Source organism: Canis aureus, chromosome 38, assembly GCF_053574225.1.
Source record: "Canis aureus isolate CA01 chromosome 38, VMU_Caureus_v.1.0, whole genome shotgun sequence".
Taxonomy (NCBI): Eukaryota; Metazoa; Chordata; class Mammalia; order Carnivora; family Canidae; genus Canis; species Canis aureus.
The window spans coordinates 22,857,607-22,875,392 of NC_135648.1; the positions used below are offsets into that span (position 1 = coordinate 22,857,607).

Consider the following 17,786-nt stretch of genomic DNA (forward strand, 5'->3'; position numbering starts at 1 on the left):
AAACACATACTTGCCCCATACTAAGCATACAGTAAATGTCAGCGACAACAACTGATTGAGTAAAGGGGATGGTGAGGTAGGAACCAGCATGTCTGCCCATAGAGCTAAGTGCTGGTCCTGAGAGAAGAGCCAGTCTTCTAGGAACCAACCCTGTGACCCTGGTCCTGCTGTTTCTCCTCTCCCAGCAAGGAGGGGTTGCGCTAGATTCTTGGGGGTCCTCTCCACCCACCCTAAATTTTCTATACTTCTGTGTTCCTAAAATGATGCATGACATACCCTTTTGGTTTTCTTTCAGGCTTTTCTGGTCTGGGCCAGCATTCCTAGGTACCAAGTTGGAAGTTGACCTGAGGCTGGATTTCCGCCCTTACCCCCCAATTAAAGAATAAACTTGACAGGTAAAGAGTAAGCAGTGTGTACACTGGATATCACTGCTCCCCCTAAAATCTGTGACGGGGATGCCTGGGTGGCTCAGGGGTTGAGCATCTGCCTACGGATCAGGTTGTGATTCTGGGGTCCAGGACCCCTGCGAGGAGCCTCCTTCTCCCTCTGCCTGTGTCTCTGCCCCTCTCTCTCTCTCTCTCATAAATAAATAAGTCTTTAAAAATATAAAATAGGGATCCCTGGGTGGCGCAGCGGTTTGGCGCCTGCCTTTGGCCCAGGGCGCGATCCTGGAGACCCGGGATCGAATCCCACGTCGGGCTCCTGGTGCATGGAGCCTGCTTGTGTCTCTGCCTCTCTCTCTCTCTCTCACTGTGTGCCTATCATAAAAAAAAAAAAAAAAAGAACCTGAAAAAAAATAAAATAAAATAAAAATATAAAATAAAATCTGTGATGTTTTAAGGGAGGCTCTAGAGACTGGTGGCCTTAACTTCTCCTGACTGTTCCCCTTCCTCAGATAAAGAAAGTGTTTTCCACAGAGCACAGCCTCTTGTGATGGATACCTGTCCATCACTAGACTCACGCCCCAAAGAGATTCAGGGAAAGAGCCGAGGCTTGGCAGTAAGGCGGAGGCTCAGAAATAGCTCCCGGCCACCATCCCCCACTGCTGGGGGAACAGGGGAGAGGCTGCTCAGCAAAGGAAGAACAGCAGTCCAGTTAACAGGAATAAACCAGGGAGAAGGGAACTCCAATGCTTTCACTGAGAGAATAATTTGTAACGGGCTTATAGACAGTCTGAAGGGACAGAGAATGGATGGTGGAAATGGACAAAATTTAAAAATGGAAATACAATTCTTCTGATGGCTCCTGTGGAGTAAGAGCACCGTTTACTCTCAACTTCTTACTCCAGATTTCCCTCCAGGATTTTTTTTTTTTTAAGATTTTATTTATTTATTCATGAGGGACACAGAGAGAGAGGCAGAGACACAGGCAGAGGGAGAAGCAGGCTGTCTGCGGGGAGCCTGATGCAGGACTCGATCCCAGGACCCTGGGGATCGTGACCTGAGCCAAAGGCAGACACTCAACCACTGAGCCATCCAGGTGCCCTCCCTCCTGGATTTTATTTTATTTTTTATTTTTATTTTTATTTTTTTCCCTCCTGCATTTTAGAGAAATTTTACAAATGATTCCCTCAAGCACCAGGAGCAAGAATATTTAAATAAAGACTTGAACCTAAGGGGTTATCCTCAGGCCCAATCAACTATTTTAAGGGCAAAAGCCCTTCCTCTTAGATTTGCAGGTTCCTGGTGCCCTCTGGTGGATGACATGGTTACATTTGTGGGTAAGAGGCCAGAGTTCTGATTGGGCGCTCCTCCCTGGGGAACCTGCCGCCCCAGCTCTGATGCCAGCAAGAGGAGGAGGAAATTTCAGCAGCTGTGCACCTCACATGCATGAGCTCTTCTGTCCACCACACTCTGCTTTCCAGATCAGTGAGCTGAAGCTTAGAGACATTATGTGCGAGTAGCTAAGGGGTAATTCTGATTCAGGACCAAGTATCCCGAACTCCTAATGGTAAGAAGTATCGGTCCCTGTCTCCGTGTCTCTCTCTCTCTCTCTCTCTAGCGCGCGCACACACACACACACACACACACACACACACACACACACGGAGAAAGAAGACAGCAGAGTTTTCACCAAAATGTGTCCCTTAGCCACTTTACCCAGTTTCAAGCAGCATATAGCTAGAGTTTTTGAGTTAAAATGTCCCAATTTAGGGCACTAGAAGTTTCACATTTCTTTCATTTGACTCAAATACATGGTTTTATTTCCCACTAGTGACTCAGGCCCAGATTGTGAGGAGGCAAGATGGGATTACCTGGACTAAATGTGTTCATCAGTTAAGTGGTGCTGGATATCACTTCCCTTCTGTGTGTTGGAAGAAAATTGTCTTTAAAGACATGTTAACCTAAAAGAGATTTTTTTTTTTTTTTGCACACCTGACCTAAACCTTTAATGAGTCCTTGCTCCTTTCTCCCTTCTCTTCTCCATCTGAGCAAGATGTTTTGTGTGCGTGGCAGAAACATTTGAGGATCTGCCTGAGAGCTAGATGTCCAGTGGAACAAAAACCCATCCTTAATCCCATGACCTTGTCCTTAACCAGTCCATACTCTTCCTCTCCCTCCCCCAAATCTCAATTATAGTTTTAAACTATAGCAGTGATTCTCAGATTGTGGTTCCTCACTGCCTGGGAACCTGACAGAGACTTGGACCTACCGAGTGGGACCTCTGGATATGGGGCCTGGCAATCTGCTGGCAAAGCCTTCCAAGTGGTTCTGTGTGCTTGCTATAAGGTTTGAGAGCTGCTGTTCTAGAACAGGGTTCTTAATCTAGGGTCCAGGGGAAGTTTTAGGGAGTCTAGACTTCCTCGGGTTTGCATATAAAATTTTACATATATATCAGTTCTCTGGGGAGGGGATCCATCCACCTCTTGACCTCAAACAAGTTTTGAACTACTCCTCTATATGAATCGTTTCATAGTAAACATTCCCGTCTGCATTCACAAACTCTTCGCTTTCCTGTTGCTTTGCCTTAAGATATCCGGCTTTCCCCCAGAGAATCTTGTGGTCAGTTTCCCCTATGCTGTATCCAGGCCATTACCCCTCCACAAAGACATCTCTGCTCTTTTGACACTTGGGGCCCCCCTTTATTGTGTCATCTGCTTATCTTCCAGATATTCCATTCATTCACTATATACTTTGGGTTCCTACAATCCTGTGACCATCCTGGGTAATATATCAGTGTTGTATGAATGACTCATCCAACACCCCAGCCTCACAGGACCCTCCCTCATTGGCTACCTCAACATCAAAAACTTTCCTTTCCATGACACTTGAACCCTCACTCTATGCCATGCTGGGACTTACCCTCACCTAGGATCCTTCCACCTTTGTACCAGTCAGCTCAAATTCACTGTGGTAACACCCCCCCCCAGATCTCAGTGGCTTCCTATAAAATGTGTTTCGCTGCCCACTGCAGGACAGCCACAGCTCTGCTTCCTGTTCTCGTCATCCTTGGAGCCAGACTGAAGAAGCAGCCCCCATTCTGGGGTACAAGAGCTCCATGCTAAGGGAAAGGACTATCAACTGACTCCCGCAATGGTCCCTAAACCTCTGCTCAGAAGCCGTATACTTGGGGCGCCCAGAGGGCTCGGTCGGTTAAGCATCTGACTCTTAGTTCAGTTCAGGTTATGATCTCAGAGTTGTGAGACTGAGCCCTGCTTTGGGATCCACGCTGGGCACGGAGCCTGCTTAAGCTTTTCGCTCTCTCTCCCTCTGCCTCCTTCTAAAAAAAAAAAAAAAAAAAAAAGAAAGAAAGAGAAAGAAAGAAAGAAAGAAAGAAAGAAAGAAAGAAAGAAAGAAAGAAAGAAAGAAAGAAAAAGAAAAAGAGATGACAAGAGAAGACAAAGGAAAAGTAGTAGTATACTTCATTCCCACTCACATTTCATTGACAAGACTGGTGCCATTGGGGCAGAGCGCATAATCCTCTCCAAAGTGTGGTAGAGAGAAGACGTTTTGATAATCCAATCTACCACAATCTTTGAAGTCTTTATTAGAACACCAATCCGTCTCTGAACACAGCAGCCTGTCCTGTCCTTAAACCTGCTCAGTCCACTCCTACCATAGTGTCCCTTCAATTTCATTCAGGCTTTCCATTTCCTATCAGCCTCCTCCCAGAAATAATGATGATAGTTAACCGTCATTGAACACTCCATAGGTGCTGACTTAACATCTATTGCCCCATGATCTGAGGCTTAGAGAAGTTAAATAACCTGTCTTCACTTTCTTCTTCCTATCCTCTAGGTGAGAACCATCACTTCAACTATTAGGGAAACAACAGGAGAACCAGGAAGAATTGAGAGCCCAGGCTGAGGGCATGAGTGCACAGTAACAGCCATCTGCAACTTGTATGATTTTTCTCCTGAAACCCTCAGTGGCTGGGCCTATTGGTTCTCAGCCACAGAGGATTCTCAACTTAAGTGACCTATCATCATGAGCAGAGGCCAGGGGTGCCACAATGCACAGAACACCCACCCCCACCCCCACCCCCACCCCAAGAAAATTTCCCAGCCCCCCAAAAATCAATAGTGCTGAGGCTGAGGAGCCTCAGGCCAGAGACAGGATGTCAGGCAATGGCCTCACAGGTTTCCCTGGTCTTTTCACTCCCATTTCCCAGAGTTCCACTTCATACATTCTCCATTCTCTTCAAACTTCCCCCAACTGCCTCCTCCATCAGATTCCACTCTCACCTTCCCTTTTTTTTTTTTAATAGATTTTATTTATTCATGAGAGACACAGAGAGAGAAGGGCAGAGACACAGGCAGAGGGAGAAGCAGGCTCCATGCAGGGACCCTGACGTGGGACTCGATTCTGGGTCTCCAGGATCACGCCCTGGGCTGAAGGCGGCGATAACCGCTGAGCCACCCGGGCTGCCCCACCTTCCCTGCTTTCAACCACACTGAACTAACTGGACTTTCTGGTCTTCCAGACACCATGAGCTCCTCACCTAAAGGCCCTTGTACATCTGCTCTTATCTCAATGTTCCCCCCTCTCCCAACTCCCATCCTTCCTTGAGCTCTCAGCTCCTCATCTCTTCAAGGAGGCCATTCCTCAACCCTTGACTAGATGGGGCCTCTCTTCTCTATTTTCCATAGCAGCATGTGTGCTCCTACACAAGCCACAGTGTTTAAAGCCATACCTTTTTTGTTAAGATTTTTATTTATTTATTAATGAGAGACACAGAGAGAGACAGAGAGGGAAGCAGGCTACCTGTAGCAGGGAGCCAGCCCTATGTGGGACCCATCCTGGGACCCGGGGATCACGACCTGAGCCAAAGGTAGACGCTCAACCGCTGAGCCACCCAGGCACCCTATACTATGTGTTAGCTAGTTTTCCTAACCCACAAGAGTGAAGCCACATTCGTCATCTTCACCACAGTATCCCTAGGACCTAAGAATATTTACAGCTCAAGTCTATTTCCATTTGGATCTTCTCATATGCACAAAATCAACACATCTAAAACAAAACTCACTATTTTTTCCGTACCTCACCACCATCACCACAAACCTACCTTTTTTTTTTTAAGATTTTATTTATTTATTCATGACAGACACAGAGAGAGAGAGAGAGAGGCAGAGACACAGGCAGAGGGAGAAGCAGGCTCCATGCAGGGAGCCTGACGAAGGCGGAGCTAAGCTGGTGAGCTACCCAAGCTGCCTTTTTTTTTTTTTTTTTTTTAACCCTCAGTGAATGGCACAGCCATCTACCAACTGCCCAAGCCATTAATGACTCCTCTCCTTCCCTCACACCTCTAGGCATTTGTTCAGGAAGTGTGTCCCTTTCACGCACTTCTTTTGGACTTTTGTCTGAGACACAATGGTTTTAAGCAGTGACTGATTCTGTAACTCTTAATTCCCTTGAACAGGTCATTTAGTTCCTCTAAACCTTAAATACACCCATGGGGTAAGAAATGCCAAGTCAGCACCTACTATGTGTTTAGTAAATGTTATCTACTATTCTTCTTTCCAGGCCCACTGCATTTTCTCAGGAACATCATCGTTTCCAGCCAGATTGCTGCCACAACCTATTATCCTTGCTTCTAGTCTGGCCAGCACTCCTGTCCATTCTCAACAATGAAGCCAGAATCTTCCAATAATGTAAATGAGATCATGTCATACACCTGCTTAAAATCCTTTAATGGCTCTCCATTACCTTCAGGATAAGACTCCAACTTCCTGGCTTGGCATAGCACACTGTTATCATCCAGCCCCTCCAACACTCCAGTGCCTTTTCTTGTCACTCCTCCAACCACACACCTTGCTCCAGTCATACGGAACTGAACATGCAAAAACAAGCCCTGCTCTCACAAGGCACTTCTTTCACTGCCGTGTCCCAGGCCCACGTGGAAACTGCCAGATGTCCCTAAGTCCATTGCTAGGCTGTAGGCAACTTTAGGGAGCTTCCTAATTCACTGTGCTGCTCCCAGTACCAAGCATGATCTGGCTCATATTAATACCAAGTAAGTAATAAGCGATACTGAATTTAACTCCCTCCCATATTTTATTCTGAAGAGGAAAGCAAACAAATGAGTTTAGGGTTGAGGAGGTACATGAGATTATCCCTGCGTCCCCAAACCTGTAATGACCTGAAATCTTTCTAGTAACACTAATTTTAGAAATACCATTGGAGGACGGATTTGTGCGAATTCCAGAAGCCAAACACCAAGTTGGCATTTATCTGCTAATGGCAATTTAAATCAATTACTGGTTTCAGCCTGTCTTCCTCTGGCCTCAAGACTACATTCAACAACGGTTAACCTGCAGCACCAGGACTCAAGATGAGTAAGATGCAAAATCCAGAAAACAAAATGTTATGCAGTTGGAAATCATTACAAAGTACCTTAAAGAAGTCACACAACATGGAAAGGGTTGCATGGACACAGAAACTGGCTTAATCCTTAATCCTGGCTCTAATGCTCCTCTTGCTTCTTTCATTTTTAAAATGCTCTCCCTGGTTATTTCCAGTGTCACCCCCCCACCCCCACCCAGGTGCTCCTCATACAGGTGTATACTACGTATTTCTAGATAAAATGGCCTATGAAGTATGCCCCTAAAAGTTGTTCAGTGTGCACCAATCTGCACCTGCTCTGCAGTGGCCATGAGCTCAGGACAAATGACCAGATGTTTCACTCACCTTAACGGTCTTAGCTGTAAGGACATGAGCTTTTGAAAAATGTGGGCTAGCAAGCTCTTTGTGGGCAGGTTTTCTTCAATATCCCTCCACAGAACAGAACCTGAGGGCCACAGACCATTGGCATCAATGAAACTGCTCAAAGTGAATGTAAAATGTTGTGCTTTTTTAAATAAGAGATTTAGTAAGTTTCATTAGCTTTTCAAAGAGGGCTATATCCACCCCCCAATTTTAGAACCACTGCTAGATGGGGATCCCTGGGTGGCTCAGCAGTTTAGCGCCTGCTTTTGGCCCAGGGAGTGATCCTGGAGTTCTGGGATGAGGTCCCACATCAGGCTCCCTGCATGGAGCCTGCTTCTCCCTCTGCCTATGTCTCTGCCTCTCTGTCTCTCATGAATAAATACATAAAATCTAAAAAAGAAAACAACAACAAAAAAAACCACTGCTAGAGACCTCAGCAGATGTTAGGCAGATAAGTGATGAATATATACTTTGTGACAAACCCTCAGTAACTCTTAAACTAACCCCAATTCAAAACACAAAATAGAACCCCCGCACCTAGCACCTCTGTCAACAGAGGCAAATCTGTCATCTCACCATTTGAATTTTCTCTCCAGCAGCAAAGAAGGTAGACAAGATGATATACCTGTGGGCTCCGAAGAGTTAGGTACAGACTTGTGCCTAGAGAGAAGGCTTGCCTTAAATCACTCTATGCATGCAGGGTTCTGTTTTTTTGTTTTGTTTTTTTGTTTGTTTGTTTGTTTGTTTTAGGCACGCAGGTTTGATACAGTCTAATTCTCAAGGGCTCTAGTTTGCGGAAATTCCACTTGGCCTAACTAGCTCAAGGTTAAAAAAATACTCTGCAAAATCTTGAGGTTCCCTTCAGGAATGGGAAGCTAAAAATGAAACACAATACTCTCATAGGTAATTGGAGTACCAAAAGTCCCCATCAATTTTAAGTACAGTAACTTCTACTGCAAAATCTATTCTTTGTCCCCAAATCAGACTAAAGATTACATATAAAAACAAAGTGAGATTGTGCTATATACAAATTTCCCCAATGATGACACCACAAAATGGCAAAATGAAAAATATTTAATACACAAAAAAAGCAAACAGAATCAACTGGTATTAAGGGCCTTTCATAGTGCAAAAACCAGAAAGATACAGAGTCATTAACTTATTGGTGCTTAAAACTAGGCAAAAACATGTGAAAATGTCTCCTTTCCTTAGTGAGCTGGGGACTATTCAAAAAGTTATTTACATTGCTTTTTTCCTGCCCACTTTATGAAACCATATTTGCTGCACTCCTGTTGATTATGCTTACCTGATCAGATATGTTATTTGGGAAACTGCATGTTTTCTGTATAGTGACAGTGCATTTTAGGCAACCTACTCAAGTGCATGCAGAAAATTTTTGTCCATCCAGACCACAACAGAGCACTTCTACTATCCAAATTTACACACACTTCTCTCAGAACCTAGAAACAGAATTCTTTTCTAGTCAAGAGCTTCAGAGCAAGGAAAGGCTATATGAGTCAGAGGCGCAGGTACAAGGAAGCAACATAGGCTCTGCTAGGCAGGCACTTGAGGGGAGCTTGTGCTCACTTTCCAGGACATGAGGTATTCTGAATATATACCCCAGAGCTTGGTAGAGCCATTTTTTTAACATGTCATTCAAGGCAGTGTATATAGGTTAAGCTGCTCCAGCATCCTTAGTTTCCATAACAAACTATGAGGTAGAAAGCGTAGTTATGTGTGTTCTGTTAAAAGGTAAGAAAAATGTCAAGAGTGGGACAGACGGTGGAAGGGCCTTACCCCTTTATCCCTATCCAAGGGACTTAACAGTGCCTTGCTACAGACTATGGACAAAGTCCTAGGCAGAGGCTGCTTAGAATTTCTACCTTGCCAAAGTGCCAAGGAACCCAGAAACATTTCATTCCCCTTTTAAAACCTTTTCTATTATTTTTAAAAGGAGGAAGGAAAAATATGAGAGGAGACATTTTATAAGGAAGTGAAAAACAAGGCAAATTATGGGGGGGAGGGGATGAAGAGCCTCCTGTAGGAAGAGGGAAGGCTGCCCTCAGTTTCTTAGTGCTGAGACAATAGGGGTGCTCTTTCCCGTTTCTCATCATGGACACAAAGGAAGCCTCAACTACAAGCTGTTTTTTATTAGATAGTAGCTCTGATGTCACAGCTTCTCTTCCTTATCCACCACCTACCTCCGCTAAAGAAAAAAATTCCCCAGAACTGACTGGAACAGAGGAATCTTATCCAAAGATACTATGGTTGCAGCAACCCAAGGGATGATACAGAAGGCCTCTGATATAAAAGTAATATCCAGACGTAGATCACTTTGAACTCTGAGGAAAAAAGAGCAACAAAAAGGGAAGAAGGAAAAAAGGAGAAATCTATGACATTAGTTACTGTTAAAAAAAATGCCTTGGGATAAGACATTAGGTGCTCTAATAAATTGTCAGTGTCATAGGGATGTCAATTTTCAAGAAAGCATTTGCCAAATTATAGCAACTATTCTGAGAAAGGAATTGCTCTGACAGCACTATTTGACCCTTTTTAAGATCCCTGACCCATTCTACCCCAAGAAATGAGGACTACGCCTTGTTGCCCTATGCTCCCAGATGACACTGAATATGGATCCAGGGTGAAGAAAAACAATCTGCAGGAGAAGCAGCATGGAGGACTTCAGATAAGCTACCCAGAAGTATCAGCTACCTATGTCTGCAGACACACAAATCTGCAACATTTTCAGTCATTTGAAAAGCTCTGATACAGGCACAGTAAACCCAAGGGGTTCTTAATATTCTATTTTCTTTAACAATGCCACATTTGCCAACAATGACGTTACTTGGGATTGCACATTCCTTCTATCGAAAGATCTCAGAATGCTGGGGGGACCCGCTCCCATAGGAGAGAAGAGATCTGGTGGCTCCTTTAAAGGAAAACTGTAGCAATGGTGACCAAGGAAAGCACTGTCCACTGATAGGACATATCAGAGCAATCTGGAAAAAGTGTCCTCAAATTAGATCAGGGGGTCACCTGAACCACTATCTCAGACACTTTCAGTTTAGCTTTAGAGCCTCAGTATCTCTCCTCATATGCTAAACGGCAACTGTACTAATCACCATCTGGGAGTTTCCAGCAAAGTAACCTCAACATACCCTATGGCAGTGCAAAATTCCACACATTTGTAAACACTGTACTTATTGCTTTTGGCACAGGGAAGAGCTTATAGGTTCTTTATCTTTGAAGTGAAAGTTCAAAACATAGCTAGTTCCTATTCTATAGCCACTTTCAGCAAAGGCATTAGCAGTCTTGATACTATATGTGCATAATATATACCCATGAATGAAGAGAACCATCAAAATAAGTTTTTCTTTAGGATGCCAATCAACAATTTAAATGGATACTTGGCTAAAAGGAAAACAATGGCTTCACAGTATCTAAAGGCATGTACTTTCAGAAGTTCACATGACTCTGTGGGGAAAAAAAACAAGTATCTGGTTAAGAAGTTTCCTCCTTTCTAAAGAGAACCAAGAGATAACGCTACGATAGTTTCGTAGAATCCAAGATCTAACATTCATCGATTTCTCATCAATGACTGTTCAAAGGAGCCAACAATGCACTGAATTAACATTTACAAAAAAATGTTACAAATGATCCTGACCTTTAAAAATAAATTCTTACAAACAACACAATGTTCCACAAAGCATTATATACACCTAAGTATACATAAATTATTATTAAAACAACTACATATTTCAAATGCTTGGCAGTGATTTCATCTTATATTAGAAAAGTTCATGGCAGTTTGTAAGCTGGCTCGGCAGACACAGACCCATTGGTTCAAGCCTAGGATTGTGAATCTTTGCTATTTCATAGGTGGACTGTGGGGAAATGGCAATATGCAGCTGAAGGCTTCGTCTTAAGATTTTCATAAAGTCTGATTTAAGTATTTAACACAAAAGCATAGCAAATATTATACGTATGGTGCAAGTACAGTAACTCATTCATTAACTCAATGAGACAGGAGACATTTTTGGTATAACCTAGAAATTCATGGTTTTTCTAAGGATTTGTCATTTTTGCTGAGCTTTCTGTCCAGGATAACATGGTCATACATATTAAATGGCAATTAAAATAAGAAATTTGGTGCTAGAGCACCTGGCTGGCTCAGTCAGTAGAGTATGAGTCTCTTGATCTCAAGCTCCACGCTGGGCGTAGAGATTTACTTTAAAAAAAAAAAAAAAAAAAAGGAAAGTAAAGAAATCTGGCGCTAATGCAGGATGATTTCATTAATCACAAGATCAATCACAAGTCTATGATGTGATGCAGCAGAAACAAACAATTCCACTGCACCTAGTTTAGCAGATCCTTTCCTCACAATCAAGATTTCAACTCAAGCACCTGAGAGAGGGGGGAGACAAGGAGACAAGTCAGATGGGCCGCTGGAAAAGAGGGATAAACTGGCAGCTTATTCTAACCACAACTAAAAGATAAATGGTAGTGTGTAGAAATTAAGAGTTTATCTCAAAGAAGTAAAACTACGAAGACTTCACATACAAACCATGTTTCGCTTTCATGGCAGTGAGTAAAATAAAACTGTACCGCAGTGGCATTGAAAAAAAAAAACAAAATCAAAAATGAAATCAAGATGGTTTAAAGTCTCTTGCAAGTAAAGAACTGCTCTGACAACACTATTTGGCTCTTTGTAGGATCCTTGGCCCATTCTACCCCTAGAAATGAGGACTCCTCCTTGCTGTCCTATGCTCCCACAAGACATTAAATATAGATTCAGGGTGAAGCGGAGAAGCAGCATCCTAGACTTCAGATAAGCAATTGAGGAATATCAGCTCTTGCCCTATAAATTGCAGTCACTCACGAGGTTCCTGCTAGAGGGACAGTAAACCCACATGTAGTTTTATTCTAATATTCACAGCTCAAACATGCAGCTTGGGATCTTCTAAGCAAAGTATTTAGTGGTAACAGGAACTGTATAAAATCCCAAGTGAGCAAGGGGTAAAGGAAAGCTGAGTAGCATAAAGAAGATCCTGTGCTAGGCAAGGATGTATGAAAATTAACATCAAATATCTACAAATAAATACAATTTTTAAATTTTTCCTTAAGTTCTCAAAAAAACTGCAGCTTTACATAAGAGGAATCAGAGGGTACAAGTGCAGATCCCCAGCTCTTCCTTTCCATCCTTTAAGTCATCACCTGCAAAAGCCCCTAACTGGCAAAAATCAGACAAAATTAAGGGCTATCAAACTATTATGAAAAGAGAAGCACTAAGGACAAAATAGGGAAGAGAGACCTTTAGCTTGCTGCAGTGGCAGAGCATTCAGCAAGGTCGAATGGAGCACTGAAGTCCGACAACTTGCTCTACTTTGAGGGGGGAAAACTGTCCCTGGTACCTAAAGAGAGCAAGAGTTGGGTTTCCTTCCCTAAGAAGGAAGAATACTGGTTCAAAATGGTTCAGGTTCCTCTGCACCTTCATCTGTCCTCTCCCTTATCTGATTATATAAGAAAAGATGATATTTAGTGGACCTTTTCTCTTTGGGGAAAAGGTGTTTAAAGTCATTATTCTTCCTAAAGTCCTACTTTGGCTGCAAGTCACATTTTGTCAGATTTTAAGACGATGAGCATCTTGAATCCAAATTCAACAAACACCTTTTAAATATTTAGCAAATAATGAGGAGTATGGTTTCAGGATTTACAAGTGACTCGGGTTCTATTAACAGTTGCATCACTAGCTGTGACTCTTGGCTATCATTTCATCTTTTAGCCTCAAGTGCAAAGTAACAGGGGTTGAGTAGAAGAGTGCATTCTAGTTTTAAACTTCTAGAACTTTTAACAAAACTCCCTGTCAAGAAATTAGGTATGATGCTAAAAGTGATCCTGTTCATTGTACTTCTTGTAAATGGGAAAACCCTTCCTCCTAGGGTAGGGCTTCCCAAAGTGTGGTCTGTGGACCACTTGATCAGTTACCAGGAATACATGTTCTAATGGAAGGATACCCCTGGTAGGGGGCAGGGAGAGACGGAGAGACGGGGAGGCATTGTTTGAGTTTGGGTTTTTTTGTTTTTTTTTTTTCCTTTTTTTTTTTTTTTTGTAACTTCTGCTTTTCTTAACAAGCAACCCAGGTGATTTTTCAATCCATAAATTTGTTAATTCTAGGGCCATGGTCTTCAAAATCTCATATGCATACCCATGGGTATACATCAAGATTTCTTCCATGGGGAGGGGCACTTGGGTGGCTCAGTTAAGCAGCTGCCTTTGGCTCAGTTTGTGATCCCAGGGTCCTAGGATCCAGCCCCACATTGGGCTCCCTGATCAATGGGCAGCCTGCTTCTCCCTCTCCGCCACTTGCACTCTCTCACATGTACTTACTCTCTCTCAAATAAATAAAATCTTTTCTTTTTTTAAAGGATTTTTTTCCATGGGGACAGCAGACAAGGATATGGATAAGCACATCAGCTTAAAGATCTTCAATTTCCATATGTATTGCTCTAAGACTACGTGCTCAGATAAGGATTCTTCAGATCTAACATTTTTCTTTAATTATTTTCATTTTCACAACTGCTATGTTCCGAATTTCCAAAAGAAAGGCTGACTCTCGCCCATCTAGAATCTTACTATGGGGCATTGCCTCAGAATGTAAAAAACACTCTGGAGACAATCAAACAAAAGAACAACAACAAAACCAGAAAATTCTCAAGGGACAATGAGGACAGAGTAAAGCAGAGAGCTTAGTTTAAAACTCTGTACCACATCGATCTTAGGACTATAATTGAGAAGGTTGTGCCAGAAATGTGTTAATGCATTTATTTGAATTAAAAATAAAGTAAAACATCTTCTGCATGAAAATGAAATCTGATCTGGCTGGTGAATTTTAAAATGAGAACAGGCTTTGCTACTTTAAATGATAGGATTTTTCCTATAAATTCCATCAGCTAAACCTACAGCTAGCTCCAAGGCTTTGAGAAAAATATTTTTAAGGCACATATACAATATATTGGATAGAGTATCCTTTGTAAGTACTTAATTTTAAAAATTTAGAGGTCACATTAAACGCGTGCAAAAGGAAAACTAACCTAGAATGACAGCCAGGAAATGGGAGGAGGAACTGCTTAGAAAGGGGCACAGGTGAACACTCTAAGGGGACAGAAACGGTCCAGGGCTTGTTTTAGATTGGCTGCTCAGATGTCTACAACTCACCAGAAAAGAATATTGTTTGCTAATCATACCCCAAGGTGTAAAATGTGCAAAAGACTATATATATTTTTTCAAAATTCTTTCAGAGGTATGTTAGCAAAAATGCTCAATACTTGGAACGCCTGGGTGGCTCGGAGGTTGAGCATCTGCCTTCAACTCAGGGCATGATTCTACGATTGAGTCCCACATCGGGCTCCCTGCAAAGAGCCTGCTTCTCCCTCTGCCTGTGTTTCTGCCTCTCTCTGTGTGTCTCTCATGAATAAATAAATCTTAAAAAAAAAAAAAAAAAAAAGCAAGCTCAATAACAGTGTTCTAGGCACACATGGAAGAAATCTCGTTTTCAAGACTTTTCTTTTGGCTTATCCAAATTGTGCAGCCTGACTCCAACTATAAAGTGATCTACAGCACTACATAACTTCACTAATCAAATTACTTATGTATTTTTCATTGTTAGCTCTAATATTTTTCTAACAGCCACCCTATCTTGATGCCTAAGAACATTCCATAACAGAAAAAAAAAAGAACAGGGAATAAAATTAACTGAAGAAATAATAAATCTTCAAGTAACTTTGTAAGCGAATGAATTAATGTACTTTTGTTTGTACTGGGAGTTGCTTTCTCCCAGATCCTCATCTTTAAAGAGAGTAAAAGTAATGAACGTATTGTTTCATGTTAACGGGAGTCCCCCAAATTGACAGTCTAGTTCTAAAGAACTCATTCTCAAAATTCCTCTACGTATAGAAGCAAAAATGTCGTGAAACACAGATGTTTACATAAATAAATAAACAGATGCAGTGGGTTATGCTGAGTAGAGATGCTGAATACTGACATTTTGATACATGCCCTAGCTCTGTTAGTATTTCTCTACAATTCACTGAGTCAGCTATGCTATAAAAACCTTAATCACCAACTGAATCTCTTTCTTGCATATAGGGCATGAAGCCCCAGCCTTCTTCAATCTTCTGGCACAGTGAAAACAAGTGACAAGATGGCCTGTCCTCCCATGAATAATGTTCCCGTCTCGTGGTCTTTTCTCACACAGACTACACGGCTTCAAGAGATTCTGGCAATCCTCCATGTTTTCTGTATCTGTTCTCTGTTCAAAAAGGTTATCTGATGGTTCTCCCATGCTTGATATGGTTTCTTGGCTTTCAGAACTGTGGGCCAAATCCAAGAATTCCACTGAGTTGCAGGGATCAAAAAGCTTGGGGTTTTTTTCTTCCTTTGTACATACATCTTTAGGCCTAACAACTGGAGCTGATATGGTTCTTCGGCAATCAGGGACATCAATGCCTTCATTTTCCTTCTTCTCGGGTATGGCAGTGATATCAGACGTGGAGAGAGAATGGGTTAACTTAGAGCAATCTGAATACCAATCCTTCCTCAATGCCCAGCAACGAAAACAGTACCTCTTGCTTGGAGAGTTAAATTTCTTGCACTCAGTACACTGCCACTCATCCTAAAACGACAAGTGCAGCCAATTAATAGTCAGTGGTGAACATGAAACTGAGAAAAAGGGAGAGTAGGCCAAATCTCAACATCTCACCAAGCTAGTCAGAATCCAGACATTCCACATCAGTGGTCTAGCCTTGCATGTGAACAAATCCCACAGCCACATGTAAGAAAGTCTTGAGAAGTTTTACAAGGACAGTGACACAATAGCCATTTCTTTTTTTTTTTTTTTTTTTACAATAGCCATTTCAAGTCAAAATATGAAACAGCTATCTTTAAGAAAGCTAAACTCATTATTCTGGAGATCTAGCTAGTCTGGATGGAATTTACATTGCTTGCTTTTCCCTGCTGCCTTCTTTTTAGTTCATTTCTCATTGTACAACTTACTCTTTTATTGAGCAAGACACTAAAGAATGAAGAAAAGCTAACATTCCTTCCCATTAAGAAATGTTATAAAATTTGGCAAAAAGGAACCTAAAATTAAAATGAGGTTTGAAAACTACATTACTCAAGCTCTCACACTGCTCTCAGGATCAGAGGTTACAAACTCTATGCCTAAGCCCTACCCTCTGAAAAATGAATGTTCCATCCTTGGATGCCGGTAACTTTTTGCCTACTTCTCCATATTCAAATTAGGAGATACTAGAGCTCAACGAATTTTAAATGCCTTGCTTAATGCAAAGGTAGCTACCTAGAACAAGAGTATTTAATGTGGATAACTGCCTGGTTTTTTGACAGGACCAATGATTTGACACAGGCAGACTTGGTAATTTTCGGAATGAAGGCTGCACACTTCAAGTTTAGAAGGCATAACTCAACTGCCTCGGCCAAGAGACAGGGGACACAATAATCTATTAAACTGGATGGTCCTAGGGGCACCTGGGTGGCTCAGTGGTTGAGTATCTGCATCTGCTCAGGTCATGATCCCGGGGTCCTGGGATCGAGTCCCACATCAGGCTCCCCACAAAGAGCCTGCTTCACCCTCTGCCTATGTCTCTACCTCTCTGTCTCTCTCATGAACAAATAAAATCTTAAAGAAAAAAATGAAATGCTATACAGATACTCAAAAGGACTTCATAAAGACTTAGAACTCATAACTAATGGTGTGTCACAGTCTAATTGGCATCACTTTTTCTTCTTTAGTAGTACATAAAATAATAGGGCTTATTAAATTCAATGGCATCTTTGATTTGATGAAATACAGTCTATTTGCTTAAATAGGTTTTCTGGGCCCAAGTAGCCATAGAAGTCTGATTAAGATGGAAACACTTATCTCTGCTATTTGTATTATGGTCAAGAACACTTAATGGACCAATATATTCCACCTTATTACTTAGCTATGCACAGATTAATTTGCAATGCATTATCATAATGGTCAACAGTGGCGGGCTGGGAGTTGGGGGAGGATCAACACCAGAGACAACCTACAACTTTTCTATCCCCAAGCAGCAAACTGTAAAATCCCCTCCCTTCTCCTTCCCCCACCACCCTCCTTTCCAGCAAGTTAGCTGAGGGAAGCATTGAAAGGAAAGTGGAGAACTAGAATGAAAAAAGAAAAGCAAGGTAAGGTCTGAGTCTAAACATCAGTTGTCACATTTGGTGACAAATCCACACCTAATACCTAATAGCTTAATGTTACATGTTCATTTACTAGCCCTCCATTAGTGTAAACTTGTGTAGAAATTAAGTCATTTTCCATTAATTTGTTTTTAAGAAAGCAGTGAAAATATGATCTTTATCCTTGACAAAGAATTTTAGATAGCTTATAGATCTACCTATGGAGAGTTGTTTAGTGGGCAAAGTAGTACAGGACTATTTTAAATAACTCTGTGTATCCACTGCATCACATCCAAAGAATTTTGTTAGCAGGGAGAAGGGCATACAGACAGGCATTTAAGTCACCCCTTTCAAGGTGGGGAGAGGATTAGATCAACTTATTCTCCTCTTCTCCAAATTCTAATACCTCTAACAAGATAT

The 17,786-nt window shown here is 42.0% G+C and overlaps 1 protein-coding gene and 1 long non-coding RNA gene across 10 annotated transcripts in view; one reads left to right on the forward strand and one right to left on the reverse strand.

The window, feature by feature from the left end:
- Positions 1-17,786, reverse strand: part of MDM4 (MDM4 regulator of p53) — a 66,323-nt gene that overhangs the window by 3,842 nt on the left and 44,695 nt on the right. For 5 of the 9 annotated variants that reach the window (XM_077886687.1, XM_077886688.1, XM_077886690.1 and 2 more), the window contains one exon: positions 8,202-15,816. In XM_077886687.1, coding sequence (XP_077742813.1) covers positions 15,241-15,816 — 576 coding nt within the window. In that variant the 3' untranslated portion in view covers positions 8,202-15,240. Of the gene's footprint in view, positions 1-5,506; positions 7,228-8,201; positions 15,817-17,786 lie in introns of those variants that run through there. The other 4 variants (XM_077886694.1, XM_077886696.1, XM_077886695.1 and 1 more) reach the window with 4 other exon arrangements.
- On the forward strand, positions 249-11,411 carry LOC144307171 (uncharacterized). Its single transcript, XR_013374093.1, has 2 exons — positions 249-395; positions 5,964-11,411. It is a non-coding gene; the product is annotated as an uncharacterized LOC144307171 (long non-coding RNA).